A 27,063-nucleotide genomic window follows, 5' to 3' on the forward strand; every position below is an offset into this window, starting at 1 on the left:
TATAAAAACATTATTTGGGTTCATGGCCCAAAGGTCTGGTTAGTTTTGTCTTACTATCACTGTAATCAATCTGGGATTTGCAATGTGGAAATACTGCAAGTGAGGGTAGTGTGCTTCTAGAGCTAGTTGAATTGTTAACACCCCCTGCCCTCTTTCTCCTCACCCCGCACTCCCCCCTGCCCTGTACATACACATACATACTGATATTATACACACCTCATACTTAATGAAGCACACACTAACACACACACACACACACACACACACACACAAACATGCACACACACAGACACGCACACACACAAAGCCCTTCCATGTTTGTGTTTGTCAAGCAGTTTGCCTTTGTCTTTTTTACCTCCCGACTCCCTCTCTCCTCTCCCCTCCCTACCCCCCTTACCCCTCTCTCCCCCCTCTTTCTCCTCCTCTTCCTCCTCCTTCTCCTTTCCTCTCACCCCCGAACCCCACCCCCTGCATGTCCTAGTGGTACTGGTAGTTGGGTGCATGGAAAAAGCAGCAAGCAAATCGTTTTTCCACTCGGTGAAAAAAATAAAAATGTGTCTTCATTTTAACATTCAGCAATAAATCCCCTTCTCTTCATGTCCATCATTCTTGGAATATGCTAGAAGATTTTTTGCAAGTTTTATCAAAAACATACTACTTGTAAAAGAAGAAAAATCCCAAACCACCCCTTCATATGAAAAATAAAACTTTATTCCTACCATTTTGAAACAGTCCTGTCATCTTTGTAGCAATTAAAACAGTTGTTACATGTTTTGTGTTCTTTCTGAGAACTCCGACTCATTATTTGTGCCTCTTTTTTTATTATTTTTATAAAGTCATGAAAATCAAGAAGGCAAAAATCAGAGGTGCACCAGCTGTTAAGGTAAGAATCAGAGATGCACATACATGACCACTAGATGGCAACATTTCTCTTGTCTATAGCTTGAAGTGTCTAATTGAATGATGGTGACTTGAGTGTGCTAGTAACTGAAAATACATTATTTTACACAAAGAATATTACTTTTAATATTTCATGCTACTTCAAATAGTTTATAGAGAATGAATGAATTGTTTACTGTAATATACGCTTTACAATATAATGGCTAATTGTAGATGCAATATAATAACTTTATTCAAACAGACACTTCAGCATGTTATAGCAGGACAAGCACAGGTGTTAATGACAATGTTAATTAAGGCTGCATTTTATTTAGCTTTACCACCAGCAGAGCCCTGATATTGTACACAGTGGCTCACTGGTGGACAACTGAGCCATAGTTGATGTTATTAGTTACAACAGTGCTTCTCCTGCTCAGACAAGCCAAAAAGTCTGCACCTATAATCAATCTGTAATCTATGTAAAAGGAAAACATTCAATCTAATGGACTGATTGGATTGGATATTGTGGGTTATTTTTGAGTGTTTTAGTTCTTCGCTGTTCTATACCTCAACTTCTGTCCGTCCAAACCTCCTCCGTCATCACACTAAAATGCACCAGAGCAGTGTCTAATATATCATACTCAAGTCACAAATTGTGACTTATTTTGCGCTTATTGGACGGTAGACAGTTTGATGGAAGTGACTGCAGAGAGACATATAGGATGACATTTAATGTTTGTTTACTTTTGTCCATCTCCATATGATCAAACTGGCTATATTAATATCGCTAAACCACCACACCAATAATATAAACCCAAAAACCTACAACCTGTCTAAAGTCTGCATATAGGTACAAACTTTCCGCATCATATCCAACATATCATAGATCATCATAGATCATCAAAACAGTAGATATATGGAGCAGATTACACACCCATGATGAAAAAAGGGAAAGGCAAATGCACACACACACACACACTCGCCGTTGTACAAATGCCAAACGAGAACTTGCAAGACCAGTTGTCATCTCAATGTTCGTTGTCTGTACATTCAACTGAGGTGGGATTGATTGATGTGTGTGTGTGTATGTGTTTGTGAGAGAGAGAGAGAGAGAGAGAGAGAGAGGGAGAGAGAGAGAGAGAGAGAGAGGCTAATAACTTGCCAAATGTTAGCATTTTAAGAGTTGCTAAATTAAGAGCTGAGTGTGAAAATGTGTTCTTGGAATTTTCATCGACTCCTCTCAACAGGATAAAAGCTCTGGCAAAAGCTAGTAACTAAACATTGAGTAAAGTTTTTTAAAATATGAATTTATGAATTATTTTTCTGTATAAAGATCTATAATACTGACTTAATGTCAAGCTTTTTCAGACACTTGACCACCAAAGCGTTATGTGTCAGTAGAAATAATACCCCATCCAAAGCTGGTTTATTCTAGCAATAAACAACTGATTCATAATGTTTAGTAGTTCAAATACCCAGCACCTAAGACATCAGTTAGTCACTTTTTATTGCTAAGTTTATTTTATTGTTTCCCTATCAAAAGTGACTGAGAGGACAGAGGACACACAGTAACATTTACAGCTCTGCTACTGCTGCTTTTGCTTCTCTTGCTGATTGTTGGCACCAGGTTAGACTGAAACTGGCTGATGTTGTCCCCCAGGGTTCTTTGTTTTTCCGAAAGTATTGCAACATATGAGTTTTGCATGCCAGAAACACCCCAGGAATTTCATGCAGCCCCTCCTAACCAAAGGACTGCAATGTCACTTTGAATGTCTCTTCGGGGAGAGATCTATGCTGCTCACCACAGGTGCCTGGTTATGTTTTAAAATGAGTGAGCAAACTTGGAAAGACACATATTTGGCAGGATAGTCTTGGGGGTACTCCCTGTGGAGAACAAAATCATAATTTAAAACACATTTGCTGCATTTCTACACCATCTAACCTGTTGGATTAAGTCAAGAAACAGACACCTGTACTAGTCTAGATTAGTTAGATTGAAGGTGCGATGAAACCAAGAAAAGAACAGAATATAATTAGGTGAATCAAGAGAGGAAATTATTATTAGAAGAATTAATATTTTATATTTGAAATTATATTTATAAAAACATTATGTTACCCGAACAGTACAGACAATTTGGATAAATGTAATGGCCTCACAAATAACCTTAAAACCTATTATTGGGAATCGCAAGCATGTTTCAGAGTGCCAGGCACAGAGCGTCCCTGTAACCACAGTAACTCACTTTCTCTCCTACTTGCAGGAGAGACGCTGTGCTGCTGACTAAAATTAATCTGGGCAGCATGCATGGGAATAAATTACAATATGGTAGATTTGTGTATATTTCTCTCTGATGGTCTGAATAACTCTCTGCTGCACGGTGCTGCTGTATTCTTGTGCTGCTCTGTCTTGTCTGTCTGTGTCCTCACGACATTCATCAGTTATGAATTATTTTTTCACTGTGCGTTAGATGTATGACGTTAGAGTGTGTTAAACGTATCAATAAAGTGTCATGGAGAAGTTATGAGTTAGTTGTGAGTTGGCAGTTTCGACCAAAAGTTTCGAGCGTCAGACAGACCTCAAGAATTTCATACTGTTATTCTTCACAAATCCAGTCTAACCTGACAACTGGAAGACTTTGAGGTGATGAGTCTCTGTTCTAACATCATTTTACAGAGAAGGAAGCTGCTCAACTGCAGTTATTCTGTTATTGAATGATACAGGTGCTCATCAGCTGCTGACCTGCTCTATAGGGGTTTTACACAGCTATTGCATATAAGACAGCATGATGTAGGGTTGGCACTATAGACAAACAGCCGTATGAAGAGAGAATCTTGTTTTACTAAATGTGTAGCCACTAAACTCACATTTATTGTGGAAAAAGCAACTAGAACATCAAGAGTCAGGAACAATTAAGTAAAGGCTTTCTCTCCCATTTGTGGCTGATTCACCAGCTGCCTTTATTTATTACTGATAAGATAGCAACATGTTTTTCCTGTTTGTTCTCTTTCTGTCGGTGGGTGTCTCCCCCGTTGTTTGCACACACGACTGTCTGAGTCTTTTAAATAAAGCACCTCTGTGGAACTTTTGTCATTCAGGTAAATACCCAGGAGCGAAAACAGCCTCTGTAGTCAGCAGGCCCATTTAGTTTAAGCTTGGAAAAAAAAGAGAAACTCAACTGACTTTCTGGACTACGTTTGGTTCTTTTTACAGAGGGAACTTTCTTTAATTCTTACTGAGAAAGAGGCGATAATGGAGATTACTAGCATGGGCCAATAACCTCGAATTTCAATGTGTTTGAATATTCAGTGAAAGAAGGAGCCTTCAGTTAAACAAGGTGAGTCAAGAAAATTGCTGAGTCTTCACTTACGGTGGTACAGTGATGTTATTATTAACACACAGATTATATGTGCTGGTATATCTGTATGTCACTCAGTTTTCAAACAGAGAAGAAATCTGAAACACTCTTCTCCGACTTTTAGATGTAGTTCAGGTTGACAGTTTATTTTTGACTTTGGAAACAGCAGTGGAAAAATCAATTTCAAGACAAGGTCCATTTAGTAGCTGTTCTGGAGTTTTTGGTTTTATTTCATGATCTTTCTAAGCCCGCTCTTCAGTGAATAGTAAATGAAGAAGTCCTTAGAGTGCACAGAAAACTTTAAAAAATTTAAATTTAAATTTTTACAATTCCATGACAACCTAATCTGCTGTTGAAGATTACGTGATAGAATTGAAAGCTTTAGAGTAGCTATCAAATTGATGTTTTAGGGATGAAAAATCTAGCCTTTTTTGTGTTTTTGCTTTTCTTTTGCCCTCATGACTCCTCCTCGCTTTCTTTTCTCTGTCCATGTACACACCAACTGAGCTTTGATAAAAATATAAAAGATTTGATCTTTGTTCTATATTTTGATATTAAAAAAAACATCATATTTAGACAGATTTAGGGTTTGTCAAAACTAACTTACTGTTTGTGCTTTTGCAGTTGAATGGCGCGGTGCTACTGTCACTGGCGTAATGTGTTATTCTGCGTTTGTGCTCCATGCATCTGCCTGGCCCTGATGTTTTTGTTCGTCGGTGTCATGATGTGTACAACATTGAATAACACAACAAAAGCAGGAATCTTGGACCCTATTGACTTTGTAGCCTCAGGAACTTATACTAATGGGAGCTTCGCTCCTCTACCTAAAACTTTCTGGGACTTCAACCTGCACAAAAATGCCTATTGGAACCGGCTTCAGCTGGCCATCGACCGCCAATTAAACCCTATCTTGCGCCCCAATAAAATCAAGCGGGGATCTGAAAACAGCATCTTTGATGATTCCCTACTGAGTCAAAGTTTCTCTGAAGTTAATGACTTGGACGGCATGAGGAAACACTTTGACAAGATGCCAGATCAGATGAAAAAATTTGTGGGCAACATGAACAGAAGGGACTACCCAGTCCTCCTTCAGCCAAATGCAGTCTGTGGAGCTGGGGCAAAAGATGAGAAGCAACCCCCTCTGCTTCTTCTAGCCATCAAGACAACAGAGGTGAATTTCAAGAACCGACAGGCCATCCGAAGGACCTGGGGTCAGGCGGGTTGGATGGCGGGGCAAAGAAGGAACAACAACATAACAGAAGATGGAGGATACGTTCGCAGAGTGTTCCTGCTAGGCAAAGAAAATCCTCAGGAGCTGGGTGTGGATTTGTCTGCTCTAATGGAGATGGAGAGTAAGCATTATGGAGACATTCTGCAGTGGGACTTCAGTGACACATTTTTCAACCTCACGTTGAAGGATGTGCTCTTCTGGAACTGGTTCTCTCAATTCTGCAGCCAGACTCTATTCGTCTTTAAGGGTGATGACGATGTCTTCATCAACACACCGAGAATGATATCCTACCTCCAGGACCAGCTGAGGAAGCCACAAGCTGATGAGGCTATGATTGACTTCATGGTTGGAGATGTCATAAGAGCTGCTTCACCCAATCGAGTCAACAGGTCAAAGTACTTCATCCCAGACAGCTTCTACAAGGGCACCTATCCTACATATGCAGGAGGGGGAGGGGTGGTGTACTCAGGCCTGCTGACAAAACGCCTGAACAATGTATCTAAAAGAGTCCACCTGTTCCCCATTGATGACGTTTTTGTAGGGATGTGTATGGTTCGACTTAACGCCAACCCCATCCACCACCATGCCTTCCTCACGTTTGACTTTCCAACCAAGGATGGGGAGAAGCTGTGTGCATACCACACAATCTTACTGGTCCACAAACGAAGCCCCACCCAGATGTTTCAACTGTGGGCAGACTTGAAAAAGACAGAGACACAGTGTTGGGATACGCCCCTGCGGGTGATAAAGGAGAAGAAACATAACACTGTAACTGTAAGTTAAAGATAAACTAAAGATAAGATAAACTGTAAGAATATCCAAGATGATTGTAGAATGATTTAATCAGAACCTGATGGAGAGCATCTTGGTGAGCTTTTGTCAGATGTGAAAAGTCAACTCCGTATTTATTTACTTCAGGCATCTGTGCTCTGGGGTTGTACTGAATTACACCAAAGCCCATCAAATTGCCAAGAGCCTCGACAATATTTCATTTTTTAAAGTGAAACTTCAATGGAAGTTTCGAGTCTGCATGTTTATTGTCATACAGGATTGAAATTAATGTAAATATGTGGAGAGAGATGTTTTTAAAAAAAATCTTAATTTACAATGCAACTGAAAAAGTTCAGCAGTAATGTACAATTTACCAGATTGTAAATAAAACATGACTTTGTAACTATTGCTGAACAGCAGTCACATGGTTACAAGTGAAAATGACATAAGTACAATTGGAGAAGGGTCATAAAATCAGTGAACTGACGTAATGTCCGTAATACAATGTCTTTACCTAAAGTGAGCAAACGTCAAACTTGGTAAAAGGCCAGCTGGGCACAGATAAAAAGGTCATGCCAAATCAAGCCAGGTGTGTGCTGATGGTGAGAAAACGTTTTTGACTGTGCTCAGGAGCAAAGGGCTGTTTTCTGTTTTGATTATTGTAATTTATGTAAAGGTATTAAAATTGAAACCTGCTTACACGTCAGATGAATCCGACCCATTCAGCCTCCAACTACAGGCTGTGTGGCTGCAGGTTTTCATTCCAACCAAGCAGGAGCTCACCAGGCTTTAATCAGCTGATCTCACTCTTCAGACAGTTGATTGGTGCATGTGTGCTCTTGATTGATTGGAACAAAAACCTGCATTTATTGTGTGAGCTGAATTGCCCATGAATTCAACTTTTCATGTTTAAAGTAAGTACTTTTCAGCTCTAAAGTAAGCCAGTGTTGTTTCATGCAGAAGCAGTTTGTTTTCCTTTTAGTAAAAGAAACTGACTATGTACAGAAAGTGTATGATCAATGAAACTGTTAAATGTGTTGATGAGTTAAATTCGAACCAGTTAGCAGTATTGAAACTGTAACAGTCTCTTCTTTGTTTTGTCATTTTAGCTGGGTATTGCCAGCCAATCAGCTTCCAGTGTTGTTTTAAAGTGAAAAGTCTGGCTCCACTCCCGTTAGGCTTGTGTTATACAACTTAGTGAAAACCAGCTGATAAATGTGTAAAAGAAATTGTGAAATCCCTGACTACATTGCTGTCAAGTATTCCTGATTCTCTGTAATTATATCAGTATACTGTTTTATTTCAGTGAAATTATCTCATTTTGTAATGTCCTGCATTTCCCTGACAAAAGCACATTGGCCTTTTCTACATTCTGCTTTGCTTGAGTAACCATTATAGCTCCCCAATGGCAGGCTGGTATGAAAACAAATGCAGAACCCCCAAATACATTTGTTTCTTCATAATTATAATGTCATTGTGAGTGAAAAAAAATACTGTGAATGTTTCCTACACCCATTCTACTACATACATCCTGTTTCTGTGGCAGTGCTTTACAAAGGCGTGTGATCTTCAGTATGTATTGACAGACGGGGTGGATACTCTTTAATGTTGATCAGAAATGATAACAGATTAATTCAAACACTAGCTGGTGCCTTGCAGTAGAAAGAGAAGTTTGCAGCTTTCTGAATCTGTGACACATACTGAGCTGGTTTCCCCTGTGCCAGAGCAAAAAACCTCAAAAATGCCCTCTGGGGAAGCATGATGATGCTCGGCTCAGCAAGAGCTTTTAACATGTTTAAACTATAAACAGTCTATATTAACTCCATGAGCTGACTTAACTGTGAATGTTTAACAAATGTCATTTAATATGAATAGTTTATTTGTAAAGCTCTTTGTTTTGAGTGTTTTAACTAAAATGTCCTACAGGAACACTGTTTAAAAATTAAATTATACCTCTACTTTGGGGGGTCTCATGCTGGGAGAAACACTTTTCTATTAAAGACTGGTTTATTTGAATGCACCGGTAGTTCTTCATTTATAAACACATACGTTTATACTCCAAAACTTTTTCAATTAACATTTTTTGAAACGCAATCAAAACACACATATTACACCTGAAACAATGTGTTGGGTTAATGGTTAATGGTCCGGTAATGATTTGCTTAACTGAACTGGACCGGTATATTAACTCTTGTGCCGTCCTCAGACTCTGTGTCAGTCCCAGAGTCAAACAAAGCATCACCCTCTGTGCCATCCAGTGGAAAAGACAAAGTTAGTGAATCTTTTATTATACTGCGTGTCTCTGTCACACATGAGACCGACTCATCCGTGTGGTTTTGCATATCGCGCTTCAACATCTGCTATCTAGAACTAGTGTCCAAAAATACTTCCTATTAACACACTGAATCAGCACCCACCAGTGTTTATTTTGCATGTTTCTGTACAACATACAGCAGTAACGGCTCATCAGAAGCCTATCTATTTTCAATAGCTGTTGACACCGCTTAAGCGTGCAGCACGTGCTTGATACTGCTGTTTACAGGTCATACGCGTGGATGCTCACATCATTATATTTATAGTTGTTGTTAGCGTGGACGGCCTTTTACATACCTATAATCATATCCAGATTCAACCTCTCTGCATTTTACTGCTGTACAGTATAGGACACCGGTGTATAAGACGCACCATAAACACGATTTATTTTTCATTTAAAAGTGAGGTGTGTCTTATGCATCGGTTTTTACGGTACATTAAAACAGCTGTGTGCAACATAGAAGTTTTAAAGAAGAAATCTTATATTAAGTTATGTTCTGTATATGTTAGCTAAAAAACTCTAAGTATGTGGAAATGAAAACAGAACTTCCTGTTCACGTGTACATTCTTGGAAGACAGCAAGATTTAATGTATACAAGTCATGTTTTCACAGCTCAAAAATGTGCATAACACATCAAAATCAGCAACTGAGTAAGGAATGTCACTAAGTGATGAGGCATTAGAGCAATTTGAAAAGACCTTTTGACAAAATAAATCATTGAGGCTGTCGGTAGCATTCATTTGAAAATCTAATCAATACTATCAGCACTACAAGGCTTGTGTGAAAAGGTTGTGCCAACTCCGCAAGTTCCAGCTGAGTCTTTCAAAGTACTGGTTATACTGGAACGGCTGTATTAATTGTAGCCACGCCCCGGATTTCTGTAGGAATCTCTCAATACCGGACACTACAATCAGATATGACAGATGGGTATTTTATCAGTGTTGATAACAATATAATATATTAAGTGATGCATTTTATCTGATTTTAAAACATTTAGTTTGTTTTATAAAAGGAGGAGAAATGGATATTACATTTTACATCAATAATACCCTGCAAATGCACTTTACTCTATGATGAATATGCAAGGAAGATCTAAAGTTTAACTGTTATGGTTCCACTGGAAGTCAATGCTATCTTAGTTTGTAGCTTGTAGTAGAAAATTGAGGGAAAAAGTGGACATTTTCCAACAGAATTTAAATTTGACATGAAAATCACTAACTTCTTATTCAATTTCAGTCAACATTACAGATTTCTTGAAATCAATCTTACAAAATTGACATATTTTGCTCTATTAAGTCCAAGTCCAGCATGGGAGTCACACACTGCCCCCTCCTCTTTAAAGAATGAGCCCAGCTGTTTAATGTCCCCAACTGGCTGTCACATATGAACTTCAGAGGAAGCTCTTACATCACAGTGAACGACTGTGAACATCATCAAATCAGTCAGTGATAACAGCAGCTCAGGAGAGCAAACTGTCAGATGATTTTCACATCTCTCTTTCTCTCTTGATTGTCCGTGCCCTCACAATCCCACTATGAACCATTTTCTGTCCTTTTCTCTTCGTCCTCGTCTTCATCCTCGCTGTCCTCCTCCTCACTCTCGATGTACTGGTAGTTACAGCGGTTGGTGTTCACAAACAGATCGCTCTCATCGTCCTCTGAATCGCTAACGTCCTCTGCCTCGTCTTTCTCATCCTTGTCTTGCCGTTTGTTTGTTGTGTCCTGAGCTTGCTGCTCCTCCTTGAAGCTTTCTGGCCTGGAGGGAGACAAAAATCACAATAGTCTCACTTATTCTTGACTAAATGATGCTGGGTGTCATGTATGCGTCTGCTTCTATTGTGTCTCTACCCACCAGAGCTGTTGTTTTTGCAGGTACTGAATGTGATCTTTGTAGAGAATGAAGCTAATCTCTGCCTTCACCTTCTCTCCTTCCTCAATAGGATCCACAATCACATAGTCACCTTTAGATGAGACAACAAATGTTAATCAGAAAAATAAATATGGTCATTACAAATGCAGAAAAATTTGGACCTTCCTTTCAGTCAGTACTTTTGATGCTAGAGCTTCACCAAAAGTATCTCTTGGGGAAATACTTTGCTGGAGAATATATAAGTAGGTCCATTAAAGGATATCTGACTCATTGTACTTTTGCAGTGCATTTAAGCACCTGTATCAAATAAAAAGGTTCCACCATCAAGCTGTACACATCACTACAGAGACTGTTTCAGTGTTTGACATCTACAAAAGTCAGATGTACCCAACTACATATCATGATATTGACGTTAAGGCATTTCTCTGAGTGAAATGTTGCCACATGTTTCCTTATTCTCAGTCCGGAGCTATGCTTAATTCCTGTCTGCAGTAATCTAAATGGTGCCATCTTGTGTGCAGCATAAACGTTACAACTCTCCTGCAAAACCAAAGCAGTTCTCACTGCAGCACCACACTGAGGCCACTGCTACTACAACCAGCTTGAAAAACAGGATGGGCAGATAGAAATGATTAGACATAATAAAAGAAGTCATCTATATTGTTGTGCCATAAACAACTTTAATAAGCAGTAAAAGTTACACATTTTAGTTGTACGCCTTATTACCATCCTTCAGATCATGGTAGGAGACACTACACACCAAAATCAGCAACTGAGTAAGGGATGTCACTAAATGATGAGGCATTAGAGCAATTTGAAAAGACCTTAACGTGATTGTGATAAAATAAATCATCGAGGCTGTCGGCAGCATTCATATGAAAATCTAATCAATACTATCAGCACTACAAGGCTTGTGTGAAAAAGATGTACTGACTCAGTTCAAGCTGATATGACTGATGGGTACTTTATCAGTGTTGATAACAATATAATATATTAAGTGAAGCATTTTATCTGATTTTAAAGCATTTAGTTTGTTTTATAAAAGGAGGAGGAATGGATATTACATTTTACACCAATAATACCCTGCAAATGCACTTTACTCTGTGATGAATATGCAAATAAGATGCCCTCCACTGGAAGTCAATGCATTGTTAGTATGATGAAATTGTTTAAATGAGTACTACGTTCATCACTTACCTCTTTTGATCCAGATGTTCTTGCGGAACTTGGTGGGCATGCTCACCAGGAAGGTCTCACCCTGAGCCGTGATTGTCTCGTGGAGGTTGTTACCACGGCTACCGATAACCTGCAGAGTTAAAGGATGGAGAGTCTGAAAAACGTCTCGCAGAATATGGTGATGTGAGTAAGTGATGTAAACATGTTGAATCCAGTGCAGTGTATTCATGTCTAACCTTCACAATCTGCTGGTTCTCTGTGGGCGTGACAAAGTCTCCAAGAACCTCCTTGACAACATGTTTGCGTTTGGTAGCCTGTGACATTATAAACGGTGAGTTTCACTTTCCTTCGCCAGCTGTGGAAAGAAGAAGATAGAATATGACAGAGGAGAGGGAGAGAAGAGGAGAAAAGAGGGTGTATGGTCAAAGTGCTGTTAAACTAAAAAGGTCGGCTGTGGTCAACAAACAATACGAGATAATAAACATAACCAGGAGATTAATCACATTACATTACGTGTCGAACGTGCTAAACTCATACAAGTTTCCAGATATGGCACTTTAATAAAACCTTTGCCACCTGGCTGATTTTATTTGTGGTTTTAACCTTCAGCAAATCACACCCCCTTCCCTTAGTTAGTTAGAAACGTTAGCAAATAGTAGTTTTCCTTCTTTCCTAAAATGTTCATCAAATAGCTGACTTAGCTAACGTTAGCTACGTCAAAACGTATCTCCACGCTCAGCCACGTTAGCAACTTATATAACTACCTTGAAGTAAAGACAGATATTGTCTCTTCTGTATTTGCCGACAGCTGTAAATTACTTTAAATGAAAGACGCGTTGAGTTGAGTTTTCACTTCTATTTTCAGTGAAGTGGGACCACATGCGCTCCTGTTTTCTGACGACAGCAACTGGTAGGCTACACTTCCGGTGTGACGTAATCTACGCCTTTCCTTTTAAAGCTGTGAGTTTAATAGACGTTACGAAGACTTAGCAACACACTGAATATTTCATATCATCAGTCAAGTCAACATATATTCATATTTGTTGTCTGACAACATCAGTAACTAAATACTGTATAAAACTGATTTTTATTAGTCTAGTTCTTCCACTCAGTACTTTGCATTATGGGATATGGAGTTTCTTTTCTCTCTCTTTCACAGTCTGAGCTGCATTCAAGATCACTAGCATTCAATGCCGTGCCTTTTCTGACATGCAACACGAAGTGACACAGATATATGAGATGCTTTTCCTAGAGTTTCAACGTTTTATTTTTCAATTTATGACTAAATACTAAATACTACTAAAGGCAAACTACCAATTTAGGGCCCAACCACAAGTATAGCAATGTATGTTCATGAAGTTAAATTATTTTCAACTCACTCTTCATGTAGGTCACTATAGTTGTACGCAGTGGTGGAAGGTAACTAAGTACATTTACTAAAGAGCTACTCAAGTATAATTTTGAAGTATTTGTACTTTACTTCAGTATTTCCATGTGATGCTACTTTATACTTCAACTCTACTACATTTCAGAGGGTAATATTGTTCTTTCTACTCAACTACATTTATTTGGCAGCTTTAGATGAAGATTTGACACATTGGATAATTAAAAAGCTTTTAAAATACAACAGTGTTTAAGATGAAACCAGTGTTTTCCAACCTTTGTGGCTTTTGACGTCTTACAAAAAGCAGTGTGTAGTCAGGGTCACATTTCAGATGTCTATGAGAACAGCTCCACCAAATAGTGATTTTTCCCTTCTCACATGGTTTCATTTCAATAAATGTCAAATGATCCAATATTTCAGCAAAAATCAAAGATTAGGAAAAAAGTCTGAACAATACTGTGAACTGTACAAGTCAATCTACTAGGTATTATCCAGTACCACATTTTATCACAGTTATTGTCTTCAACTATATTAGTAACAAATCTGAGGACTGGTTAGTAGTTTTCTGGAAAGGTTGAGGCATTGATTCCCCATCAAGTAAGACTCTCCCTTCATTTAATCATGATTCATTTTGTATTTCACTGATTCTGGAGGTAGGCCTATACACAGTGATTATCATTACATGCAGGTTGCTATCAAATTATCTGTTCAACCCAATTACTCTCTACTAGACTAACTGTTTACATGCATGGGATGGAATATCTGTTACATGAAATCTGACTGAGCTTAATTTGTAAGTCCCTGTTTGGCATGTGCCAATAACCCTATGTGTTTTTAAGTAACCTCAATCTACCCAACCTCAAAATATGGCTCAATGATTATTAACACTTGGTATTCATTTGTGATCATATTCCTTTAGCTTTGAATATGCCTTTTATACCTAGATTTACAATAAGTCATTTTGCTAGGGATGTTGTGGCCACCTGATTTTACAAAAAATGCATGTTGAGAAGTTGAGGAATTTCCATGTGCTGTTGTAACCCTTAGTTTGGAAACAGAGAGGTGAGTTCAAACAGCCTTTGGGCTTTATGAAAAACCTCTAGGTTACATGTTTGCTTACTTCCAGAAAAAATACGCAGAAGCAGAGCATCAAAATGACACAATCCATTCTGCACCAAAAAGGAAATTAGTACAGTTGCATTACTTTCCCATTATAGGCTATTAATTATACAGGCTATTAATTATATCATTAACAGGAAATTAATCTCCCCCGTTATCCAGCTAATGGTATCAAGTCTAGTCATAATCAGTTTTCAGTAAAAAGGTTGAGGTCTTTTTCAATGCCCAGTCAACTTTGTTTTATTCGGTGCTGTTTGATAGAGAAATAACATATACCTTCTCCCTTGGCTTAATCATGAAGCTCCTTGATCAAAACAGTGTATTGCACCATAAACTACCAAGCTCAGAATTCTAAGTTGTAGTAAGAAACGTGTCTCACTCTGACACCTTGTAGTTCATCTACTGCAAGCATGTTTGTTGGAGATGAAACTGCAGGTCGAGTGGTGTTCACTTTGATGATGAATAAAGATGAAGAACACATCACTATGTTCTGTTGATCTTAGTTGAATGTATGAAGTTTATTCAGAACACAAGTGACAATATCAGATGCATCAGAGAAATATCGGGCATTGTACATACACAGATACCAAAAACCAAAAAACATACATTCACACATTTTCATAGAAAAACACAGGACATGTCAAATTAGGAGGGGCACATGGTGGTGCAACAGATCAAGATGCTCTTCATAAAAATGATTATTTTTTACCACAATGTGTGTAGCCAGTTAGCTACTAACATGTAGGAGTCAATTTCTCTAAATAAGAAAACCCAGAAATTAATATTATTAACAATGGTTGTGTATTACATTAATTTATGCATTATCTGTGTTCTGACCAGACTGTCATACTCCTGCTGTTGGTTGTAATGGAGCATCATTATGGTGAACTGGAGGCTGGAGGAAATGTTTTTATCATCAACAATTTCAAATTGAATTCAATTTGAGAACGAGCCTACTTTTTTCTTGGCTTAAATGTATTAACTTAGCAAGCATGCCCATCACACCTTGTGATCTAACCAATAAATATAGCCAATATCAGGCCAATACTAAAAATAATAATCGAACATTATAGCACCTTACTTCTCGCTGCTGTTGTCCTCACATGTGTTATGGACTTCAACATCTGTAAAGGCAGTGCTTGTACAACTTACAGACAATGTCAAGATAGTTAATAAGATGGTGAAGCTTTACAAAGTTATAATAAATATTAGGCTCATTTATTCCCAGTACCTCCCACTCCTGCTAAACAAGACTGATGCTGTACTTACTAGTACTACCAGGAACATTGCACACATATATAATCTAAGGAACTTCTGCATATTGCACATTTATATATTGTAGATTTATTTACACAGATTGTTTACTGTATATATTTTAGTTTATCACTGCTACTTTTTTCCCATTGTACTGCTGTGTCAATTTGAATTTACCACCCAGATGCCAGAAGATACCAATAATGTACGTCTCATTAATATTCACAATGTTTGTACTGTGAGAGAACAACATATATCCATCATACAGCATGTCTACAGGAATGTAAAAAATATAGTTATCTGCAGGGAAGACCTGGAGTCAGAGCAAGGCTGGATAGAGGTGATATGGCCTGTCAAACAGCCAAAACTATGCAGCCACAGTGCTATTTGTGGGAGGTAAGCTCCAAAACTTTGAACGCAATTACAATGAAATGAGTCAAGAAAACATGTTTATGAAATAACAAACAAGGCCCTGGAACAAGAACTTCAGGAAGTCAAGACAAGATTGTGTAATGATGATGAAGACATGAGGCCACAACAAGCTGCTCATCAAGAGCAAGCTCAGGGGCTGAAAAAACTGTCTGGAAGAACTCGAATCCAACTACAATTAATAGTGAGTCAAGAAAAGACGATTATGCAACAACAAAACAAGGCCCTGGATCAAGAAGTGCAAGAAGTCAAGAAAAGGTTGTGTAATAAAGAGGAAGCCATGAGTAAACAAAATATGGCTAATCAATAACAAGCTGAGCAGCTGAAAAATGTTCTGGAAGAACTCAAACGTAACTACACTGAAATGAGTCGAGAAAACATGTTTATAAAACAACAAAACAAGGCCCTGGAACAAGAACTGAAGGAAGTCAAGACAAGGTTGTGTAATGAAGATGAAGCCATGAGACAACAGAAAAGCTCAGGGGCTGAAAAATGTTCAGTGTAATATAATAAAAATGGAAAATGAGTACAAGTATAATCAAATGAAACAAAAGCGTGAGTCACTGATTCAACAAAATATGGCCCAACACGGTGAACTTACGGTGGTCAAAGAATACACAATACAAAATGGCACATTTGCAGATGAGCAAATCAAAGCTGGTTTGCAGGAAGAAGAACTCTGAAATAAAGACAGTATACTCAACATTCAGGTGCAGCAAAAAAACAAGGCAATTGAGCACCTCAACAAACCAATCTTTATGCTTACAGAAAATCCTGAGGAGCAAGCCAACAGAATCCGGGCTGTGGCTGACCAGCTCATTCCAAGCAACAGCAAAACATGGAGGTCACGTTGGCTTCCACGCTGGTTTTCCTAACGGTAGGTATTGTGGGGGGTGCGTTGTGGTTCGTATATTAGGATGTTAGGGAGGGGTGAGGATTGAAGCTATGAGGGCTTTTGTGAGGGATGAATAGTTTTGTGTGGGATATGGTTGGGATGTGTTGAAGGGGTGAGGTTTGAAGATGTGGGGGATGAATAAAAATGCAGAAAGCCAAAATGTCTGTTGTGAGGAATTAATGTTGTGGTGTGGGATGTGGTTTGGATGTTCAGATGTGTGGAAGGGTGAGGATCCAATATTTGTGGGATGAATGAATCTGCAGAAGGCAGGAAGGCCAGTTGTGAGGGATGAATGTTGTGGCTTGGGATGTGGTTTTGGTTTGGATGTGTGGGAGGGGTGATGATTGAAAATTTGGGGGATGAATGAATATGCAGAAAGCCAAAATGTCTGTTGTGAGGAATGAACGTAGCGACAAGGGATGTGTTTCGGATGTGCGTATGTGCAGAAAGGGTGAGGTTTGAAGATTTGGGGGACGATTTAATATCCAAGGCCTTTTTAAGTCTTAACTATCAGATTAAAACTTTTTGCTGAAATTCAAAGCGTCTCCTCACCAAGAATGGACATTCCATATGGAGTGCTACATGATGGTTCCTAGGTCCAATGCTTTTTAGTCTGTATATACTGTATTACCACTAGGGGTCATCACATGTAACAAAATCTTTGATTGTCACTGATATGCAGACATCACTCAACTCAATGAAGGTCATGACCTGACTTGCATCACTTTCACTTTAAAAATCAAACAGATTTTGCTCCAAAGTGCTTCACAAAGGCAGGCACGTGTTTGCATAGAACCACAAAAGGAGCAAAATTAAAATAGAACAAAGTTTATGCACAAATCTAAAATCCAAAGATATCCGAACAAATAAAAACAGATTAAACACAATTGAAAGCAAAAGAATAACAGTGAGTCTTTAGATGCATCTTAAAAGTATCAACAGACTCAGCCAATCAAACGGCATCCGGCAGGTTGTTTCAGCGCCTTTTTTCTCCATGAATGGAGAACTGTTAACATGCTATGTTGGGAGGATCTGAGGGGTCTGTTGGTGTTGTAAGAGGTGAGAAGTTCTGAGGTATATGTAGGGGTGAGACCATGGAGGGATTTATAGACAATTATGAGAATTTTGAATGTTATCCTGTAATGAACGGGGAACCATTGGAAGGATGCAAGGATGAGGGTGATGTGGTCTTGTTTCTTGGACATTGTTAATAACCAGGCAGCAGCATTCTGGATCTGTTGTGAGTGGGTATTGGTAGCTTGAGAGATGCCTAAGTAGATTGAATTAAATTAGTCCAGTCTGGATGTTATCAGTGCATGGCTGACTCTTTCTAAGTCAGACGGGGAGATGAAATGCCTGATTTTGGAGATTGTTCTGAAATGAGTCTGAGTTGAAAGAAGCTGGAGAGTAATGTCTACATCAACACACAGAGTGAATACTACACAGAAGAACAGTTTAACAGAAATATAAATGATGACTGTTTTGAACTGAACAGCAACAGAGGCTGGGATACTGATCTACTGCTTTCATGGTAGAGATAGTGCTGACAAATTATGCACAGTATGCTATTCTTTAAAATGTAATATGAACATAATAATGAACTTGTATACCTTCCATTACATTCAATAGAATCAAACATACAATCAAACATACAGGCAAGCTACCGTAGATATTATTGAATATACTACAAACTAAGAGAAAGGTCATTCTCACCAGTTCCTCTTGTAGACCATTGTTATCAAAACACAAAATGGCATTGTAATATCTAGAATTTAAATGTTGATGAAGCAAATACTTAAAACTTTACATTTTGCCACTGCATTTTACGCATACAAACAGTATAGCAACATTTCCACAGATAGAAGTTGGACAGTGCTGTGTATATATTTATATACACAGCATTACTACAGCATTACTACATATTACTACAGCATTCACACTGTTGATGCACTGGGTGGAACATCTTGGATTTTGAGGTTAAGGGTGGTGGGGTATGTCCGATTTTCTGAGTCGGAGATCCGATCTCGGGGGCATTCCAGTTGAAATTACCGACTGGGAACTCGGAAATTCCGACTTCTGAGTACAACTGGAACGCACCAACACCCAACACTCCAAGCCACTAAAAAATGGGTTGAGGTAGAGGAAAACTACTACTACTATTACTACTAATAATAAAATAATAGTAATTATTATAATAATCTTTACAAAAACAAGAGGTTTCTCACACTTTCAGTTCCAGGGACTTTCATGCTCGGGTTGTAATCAGGTAATGATTGGCACTGTACATTATTAGTGGGCTACACAGGTTTTTTAAGTCAATCATGTGACATGATATTCATGATTATCCCAATAATGGAAATTCCACATGATTTAATGTTTGTGATTTAAATTGTTTATGTAATACTCGAGTGAAGAAAAGAACACAAAAAACAAAGAATAGGATTACGCACTTTTTTATTCACACTTAATTTATTGCAGTTTGTTGCAGTTATGTAGTCATGTGCAAACCAATAAGGTAAAATCCCCATCTGTCAAAAACCCCATCTTAAGTACTGCATAACATTAACACAAACACTGGTAACAAAACAGAGAAAACTGACAAGACAGCAGTTTAACTATGATAAGCATATTCTTTTTAATCAGATATGGGCTCAGTGAGGAAGGATGACTTAACTTAAAACCAATGCTATCTAATAGGCAATCATCATGACTTGCAGGACTAACGGAATGAATTGCAAATATAAAATCTACTTTTAAATTATTATCAAATTTCAGTAGTTCAGTAAAACTAGCTTTATTAGAGCTGGCATGTTTTTGGTAGATTGTCAGAGATGTGATGTGAGGTATGGAAAGTGAAACACTAGTCTGGCTTAACGGAAAAGAAACAACAGGGCGGCTGTTTTTTATGTGTCTGACAATGATCTTCATGCACTCTGGATCAAATGTATATGTAAGTAGAGTAAAAGTGGGGTCAGCTGGTGTTGGTATGTGTGTGTGTGTGTGTGTGTGTGTGTGTGTGTGTGTGTGTGTGTGTGTGTGTGTGTGTGTGTGTATGTATGTGTAAATATGTGGTGTTGGTGGTTTAGTTGACTACAGCAGATGAGCACATCTTGTTGATCCCACACGCATTGGACCCCCTGTATAGGTAGTAGTAACCCTGCATGAGAGAGAGACATAAATAGTCAAAACACATACAGTGGCCACACACTGTGGAACATTACAAATAAGTCAAAGACACCTGAAACTTTGCAGGGCTGTGATAGTTGATTAATGAAGACTGTACAGGTGTTATTTTCCAAAACTCTCAAGGCATTGTTTCAATTTGAAACACTCAGTGGGAAGCCTGTTAGCAGGTGGGGCTGTCTTACCTGCTCTCCATAATCCTCCCCCCAGCTGTTTTTGATGGCCCAGAATGGGACACCTTTACCTGAAAAGACACAAAAAGAGGAACTCACACTACAGTCTACTGCTGTGCTTAAGTCAAATATTATTTGCATATATTGCTATATATTCACAGTAATTAACTTTAATAGGCTCTGCACAGTATCAAGGCAATAGCCATCTGCAGTGAAGTATTGTTATGGACACTTTGGATTGTATATTTCTTTGAGTAGCTGTACAAACAAAATCAAACAATTTACTGAGGTGCAGTGAGTTTCTTCTCTTGCTTGAAACGGTTTAATATTTTAGAGAAATGCTAGTATGGTGCACTAGGAGCATAGGTACTGTTGGGGGTGGTAATGATGCATGCAGGATGGATATAATGTATCAAAAGATATTGTTTCTTATTCCTCCCCATTCCAATACATGTCCAATGTGCAAAATATCAAAAATGCCCTTCTTGATTCACAAAAACAATGATTTGTTGAGTTTGTTGTTGACTTTTGACTTTTATGCTGATATGCTTGTTGTTTTGACGGCAAACAGTATGCAGTGTTATATTGGCTTTGCTTCACAGGTGTAAAAATAGGACTCCAACGGGGGATAAATATCACTTACGGTCTCCATATCCAACCATCAGCACAGCATGGTCGATCATCCACGAGTTGCAAAAGATCTTCAGGGGATGAGACACACCCTTCCTGTAAAACTACAGAAAGGCAAAGAAAAATGAGTTAAATATGGTAATTAATGAGAAAATTAGAAAACTACTGCTATCTCTGCATGTATAAATTATACAGAGATGATGACAGGGATCAACTGCTTACCTGCATGGCAAAGGCATTCAGAGCAACAGAGATTGGTCCATTCTCAGCCAGCCAAGCTGCAATTTCTGAGGGAGACAAAAATTAAAATGCCACCAATAAGTGCATGTTTAGTATGTATACACCTCTCAAATTGAAACACCCTTGTAGCATTAACGCCATTTAATGTAATTGTTTTTTAAATGAAAAATGATGCTTCGTTGGAGTTTTGTCATTGCTCTTTGTACATGGGATCAAATTAGGGTCTTGTCATTTTCAGTGTTAAAATAAAACTTGTGTTTATTTTCGTATGATTTTTTGTCGATGCATTATCAGCATTTTTTCCTCCTTTCTTCTCCATCTACTAGCTTTTCAGTGTGCCCACTCACCTTTCTCATCTTTGGACAGCTCCACAGAGCTGTTGATGTAGGCGGCCACCTTCCTGCTGGTGAAGTCACACTTCTGCTTGAGCCCAGTGTACGAGTAGTCCGCCTCTGACTCCAGACCACCTTCAACCACATGAGGGGAATGAAGATTAGAAGATTACAGCTTGCAGAGTCAATGTTCATTTAAAATAAAGATTTCAGTCAAAATGGTTGTACACATCACTTGTCCTTCACCCATTTCTTTCTTACCCAGCTTCTCAATGGCTTCATAAGCATTTGATGGCAGGCCGCCTTTGCACGCCTGGTCCAGCCCATCACAGTCGACCAGCTCTGCGAGGGACAAACCGATGAACCAATCACATCACTGCTTTGATCGACAGCTATAAGCATTATAATTCTACAGGAGAAAGTTATTGGATTATTACACACAGATTAGTGTGTATGTTACCTTGTTCAGACAATGACAGCAGTGATCCATTTTTCAGAAACCACTGGCCTTCAATGTTGCCTGTCACAGAAAACGCCCAGCAAGAGCCACACATACCCTGAAAGAAAGAAAGTAACACACACACACACACATTGTAATCAGCATTAAGCAGGTAGAAGGTATCAATTACTCATTAGTGACATGCTATTAAGAGTGACTGTCCTAACTCTGCTTGTTGGTACCTGGTTCTTAACAGGACTGACAGCTCCATGTTCTCGCCAATCCCAGCTGGCAGGGGCGGGGCCTCGGGCAGGAGAGGCCGGTTTCATTGGTTGGTGAAGAGTCCATTGGCTCAGTAGTTGGTTCAGGTATGTAGAGCGAAACTCTTCCTCTGGAGAAAAGCAGAAGGAAAACAATCAGACTTTTTGTGTTACTCAAGAAGAAAAGCTGACAAAACACACGAAGTGCGTGAAATGCATTTCCTCATTGGTGACTGTGGTGAAATGTCTACACACCAGTTAGGTCACTGAACTTGGTGACACCGTACTCTGCTGAGCCCTGATCCACAGACTGGATCTTCTCTGCAGTCTTCAGGTTCTCGTGGAAGATGCGCAAACGACGGTCTGCCTCTACAGAGTCAAAGACCAAATAAACACATTTTAGAAATAAAATCACAATCAAAACCAAATTGAACTGCCTTGTATATATTTTTTTTTTTAATTTGATGTGACATTCAGAACAAATTACACTGAGTAAGTAGATGTTTTGTTTTGCAGTTTTCTTGCTCATAAAGCTGATTTTTTGGTTCCCAAATAAATCAGATTTATAGATTTTTTTCCAGTAGATATTATGACTAATAGCTGGAATTACAGGGGGAGCTGGTAACAGAAATTATGGCTTTTTTCTACTAATTATTTCAATGTACTGCATCAGTTATTGATGTAGTTAGTTAGACCTGTGTTTGACAAGAAAAAATACAGTGAAAGGTTGGTTCTCCTGACCTATACCCTCCCCAGACATGAGTATTTTAACATTAAAACACTAAACTGATCCAAAATTAGTCAAAATCACAAAATTATCTCAATATGTTTTGAAGACTTGTGTTTAGGCTTTTATTTGGGATAAAGGGCTTTACTGTTGCTATGAGTAGCCTCTGAGTACATAAAGGGTTTGAGAGTAAGGCAGGAAGCTGACACACAATGTAACCGCTGTGGTTGGCATGTGCACTATATATATTTATGTGTGTATGTGTGTCAGGCACTCACCCTCCTGGCTGCTGTAGACCTTGTTGTATCTCACCATGAACTCTTTAAACTGACCCAGAAGCTCCACAGACTCCTAACAGATAAAGAGCAGGCAGATAAACAGAATCAACGACACAAGCCTTATCCTCACTTGATTATTGATTGCAGTTTACTCAACAAACATCAACAGATTAGTTGTCTGTGCTGTTACTGATTTAAACATGACATGATATTCACCTCCAGAGGCTGGCTGGTGGATAAGTCTTCAACCTGGTTGGTCTCTTTGACTTCAGATTCGACTGATAAGAAAGGAGAGTGTGTAGCATAAGTGTCAATGTACATAAATCCTACTGTATGTGTATTTGTTCAAAAGGCCAGTGCAAATCTGATATTAGGGTGAGATAAACAGAAATGTGTGTAAACAGAGAGGAGCCTCAAATAGGTTCTGCTGACAGTTGTAAAATTTTACATGTACAGAGAGCAAAAATATAGAACTTACGTTAAATTCAAACTGGTAAAAAAAAATACTGAAGTGGTAGAGATTAAGAGAAACATGAACATTTACATGGTGATTCAAACAAAGTTCAGGTTAAATTGAAGGTAACATGAACTAACTATCAAATACTACTTTTATTATCTGAGTCTCTGTCTTTATAATTATGATGTAAAAGTGCATTTTAAAGATTATTTTCTGATTGGTCATTGTTTCAACTAGTTTTATGGGGCCGATGTGATCGTGTAAGATAGTGCCACTATTAAAGAGAAAGCAAAGCGTCACATGTTAACAATGAAAACACACAGACACAACATTGAATACAATCATCCAGTGGTCTATACTTTGACCAAAGGAAATGCCAGGAGTCTTCGATGATGAATAATTGATCTGATTGGCTGCTGACTAACCTTTAGGTTGGCACTTCTGTCTCAGCAGAGTTGTAGTTCCCTGCCAGGGAATGTCCCACACTTCAAACAAACACACCTCCGTCTAACAAACACACACACACACACACACACACACACACACACACACACACACACACACACACACACAGAGAGAACAGAGATTGTTCTTTATTATAATGCATGTATTAACATGTTATTGTCATATACAATACATATTCAGTGTGTTGGAAATTGATTTAAAAAGAGGAATCGTGTCTTTTAACGTGATACAGAGCAAACAAAATCAGACACACAGTTACTTCTGTCTATATGGAGCTTTAAGGGTCAAGCTGCTCCATTAAGAGCTTTACCCCTCTAGGATTAGGCTGCAGTTTTTAAGACCAGGAACAAGTTTTCACTGTAAAGACTAAAAGTAGGGTAACAATAAAACAAACAAAAAAAACCCTTGTGCATGTTTCAGTGCTCTGTATGCATGAGTGTGTGCATGTGCCTGCTTAGGGTAGCTACAAGTCAGACTCAAATCACGAGATCAGATGACTGGTGAGATCCTGCTGAACAAGCAGAACCACTTTGCTGCAATAATAAATCGATACACATGCAAGCACATTCCCATTTTGGTACATCACATACTTCTTGGTGAACTCTGAAAACCATGACTTTGACCTTCATTCTATCTATTTCTTCATCTCTCTCTCTCTCTCACACACACACACACACATACCTTGAGTTTGTGTATCTCGGGATAGAAGTCACATGTCTTGAGCATGGAAGTTTTCTTGCACTGGGTATTACTCAGTTCCACTGTTATAGTGTAGCGGATCCCTTTAACCAACTGAAAACAGACAAAAATACACACATACACTTGTGAATTTTAATTGACAAACAACAAATCTTTGATACATGTTATGCTGCGGTCTAGTACACAAGTGGCCCTTCATATTTGAGTGACATTTAGTCGATCTAAGCTTGTGAGAGAGTGTGTACAGAGTGTGTATTGTCTGTGTTGTAGTATCTGGATGCTTCTTTTTGCTGGTGGCAGCAGGCCATACAGTGCAGATGGATGCGCTAAAAAAAGACAGTACAACTCTGAGGCCAGGAGGACGCAGTGTCAAGCCCGCTGGAGTCAGTAGAATGACTTCCGGTCATGATGAAATCGTGAACATAGGCTATTGAGAGGCCGATTCTGTTTTAAATCTTACTGGGCAGACAAAAGTGCCAAAATGAATCAGTCATTTCATAAAAAATGTGTGAAGAGTTTCATGTTTGCGCCCAAGTGAATATTTACTGCAGGGAGTATTGTATTTGGTGCTGTTATTCTGAAGGTAACTCGCCGTGTTTCCGGTCTGTGTTGCTTAATGTCGCTAGCTTGACTCAGCCGCACTGTTGTTTACAAAGAGCTGAGCGCATACTGCTCCATAACAATACATTAAACAGTTGTGTAACCAGTACTGCGCATTAAAACCAGTCTGTTATGACAACATGAGTCGACACAGTGCTGTGAATACACAAGCATGACACATTAAGACACCATTTTTTTACTAACTCTACCTGTTTGGTTGCGGAGACGACCCGGCTGACTTTGCGGAGGTGCAGAGCGTTGGAGCCCCGGTTGTAGCGCTCCTCGGCGAACTGCAGAGCCTTCTTCAGGCCTGAGTCTGTCTCCTGTAGCCGAATAGGAGAACCGGGAGGCCCAAACAAAGGACGGTCCAGGTCTTCACCTAGTCCCAGCACCGAGCCCAGACCGGCGGCTAAGGCCAGCAGCCCCAGGATTAGTGGACTATATCCGAGCACCATGATGTGCTTCAAAAAGAAAAGAGGCTGCTGTCCCGTCTGAACTCACTTAAATAGAGAGATGTTTGTTTTTCTACTAGAAAAATCGATAGAATACACAGCTGCGGTTATACGATACAGTGTTGTTGTTAAACAAGTCTAGGATGATCCTGTGGGAGGAGTCAGTTATTATAAAGAGCGGGGTGTGTTCAAGAAGCGTAGTTAACACCCACACACTGCTACATACACCCACATTATCATACGCTACCTGTAATTACTAGTTAATAGAACATTGTAATTACCAGTAGTACATCGGTGGCAACTGGATAACCTATATATATATATATATATATATATATATATATATATATATATATATATATATATATATATATATATATATATATACATATATATATATATATATATATATTTTTTTTTTTTTAAATTATAAGTATTCAAGACACTTTATTTGTATTGGCTAGTGCTGAACACAACGGAAGTAATAATGTGTTTAACTGGAAGAAGACGGAGATACAAGAGACAGACTATCACCAGCCCATACATTTAAAGATGCTCAAAGACTTCTTGAGCAAAACGACTGTGAACCTTCTCTTTGCTATTCTGATTTCTGATGAGATATAGGCACCCACTCATAGATGGCTGAAAAAATAAACTCCAGATCAGTATGTAGATAGTAGCCTATAATAACGCAGTTTGTGACTGACACACTGGAAAGAACACATTACAGCCCACAACACACAATAATAAAGTATATTCCTCTGGACAAGTAGGCATTAGAAATACTGTAATACCTGTGTAATACCTGCGTTTATAAAGTAATGATTTTTAGCATACTATTTCACAAGGCATGGGAGCAAGAAACTAATAAGTAACAAGGCAGAATTTGCTCTGATTGGTAAGTTTATCAAGGGAGACAGACAGTTCTCACAGGAACCGTGAAAACTGTAATTAAAGCCAGTAACTGTGTAATTTGGGTAGTTTTTTACTGACATATGCCAATTGATGCAATGAACTGATGTGCATGTGTCAACAGGATATTTGTACATAATGCATATAAAATTGCACAATGGATAACAACATTTTTGTTTAAATCTATCTCACTACTCTCATTTTATTTTATACTACATGTTTAATTATTGCCCTATGTATAATAATAATAATAATAATAATAATAATAATAATAAACTTTTCTATTTAATATTTAAGTTTGTATTTTATTTTATTCTATTGTTGTGTGTGACGCTTTAATTTCCCTGAGCATTAATAAAGTATTTCTTGTTCTCAATTATCACCACCAGAGGGAGACACATACCGTCCTGTGAGCACTCATATTCTTTCTTATTATGAGAGTACACAGAGTTGAGCCTGACTGGCTTTAATGGTCTTTTGGTTATCTTACACAGCTGCAGATCAGAGTCAGAATCACCTTTATTGGACAACATGTTTAC

At 38.6% G+C, this 27,063-nt stretch overlaps 2 protein-coding genes across 2 annotated transcripts; one reads left to right on the top strand and one right to left on the bottom strand.

The window, feature by feature from the left end:
* The first annotated feature begins 4,863 nt into the window (after positions 1–4,863).
* On the top strand, positions 4,864–6,249 carry si:dkey-160o24.3 (N-acetyllactosaminide beta-1,3-N-acetylglucosaminyltransferase 2). Its single transcript, XM_062425293.1, has one exon. It carries the CDS (start codon positions 4,864–4,866, stop codon positions 6,247–6,249), a length of 1,386 nt encoding a protein of 461 aa, XP_062281277.1.
* Positions 6,250–9,103: 2,854 nt separating this feature from the next.
* On the bottom strand, positions 9,104–25,686 carry LOC133985639 (cathepsin F-like). Its single transcript, XM_062425294.1, has 19 exons — positions 25,370–25,686; positions 24,543–24,653; positions 23,822–23,903; positions 23,156–23,217; positions 22,940–23,012; positions 22,190–22,303; positions 21,917–22,065; positions 21,696–21,792; positions 21,497–21,577; positions 21,251–21,370; positions 20,886–20,950; positions 20,677–20,767; positions 20,046–20,104; positions 19,772–19,834; positions 18,618–18,763; positions 11,833–11,920; positions 11,618–11,726; positions 10,403–10,511; positions 9,104–10,306 (listed from the first exon to the last, which is right to left on the bottom strand). The coding sequence occupies exons 1-19, from the start codon at positions 25,613–25,615 to the stop codon at positions 10,084–10,086; spliced, it is 2,088 nt and encodes a 695-aa protein (XP_062281278.1). The 5' UTR covers positions 25,616–25,686; the 3' UTR covers positions 9,104–10,083.
* Between the last annotated feature and the right edge of the window lie 1,377 nt (positions 25,687–27,063).

This window comes from Scomber scombrus, chromosome 9 (assembly GCF_963691925.1).
Source record: "Scomber scombrus chromosome 9, fScoSco1.1, whole genome shotgun sequence".
Taxonomy (NCBI): domain Eukaryota; kingdom Metazoa; phylum Chordata; class Actinopteri; order Scombriformes; family Scombridae; genus Scomber; species Scomber scombrus.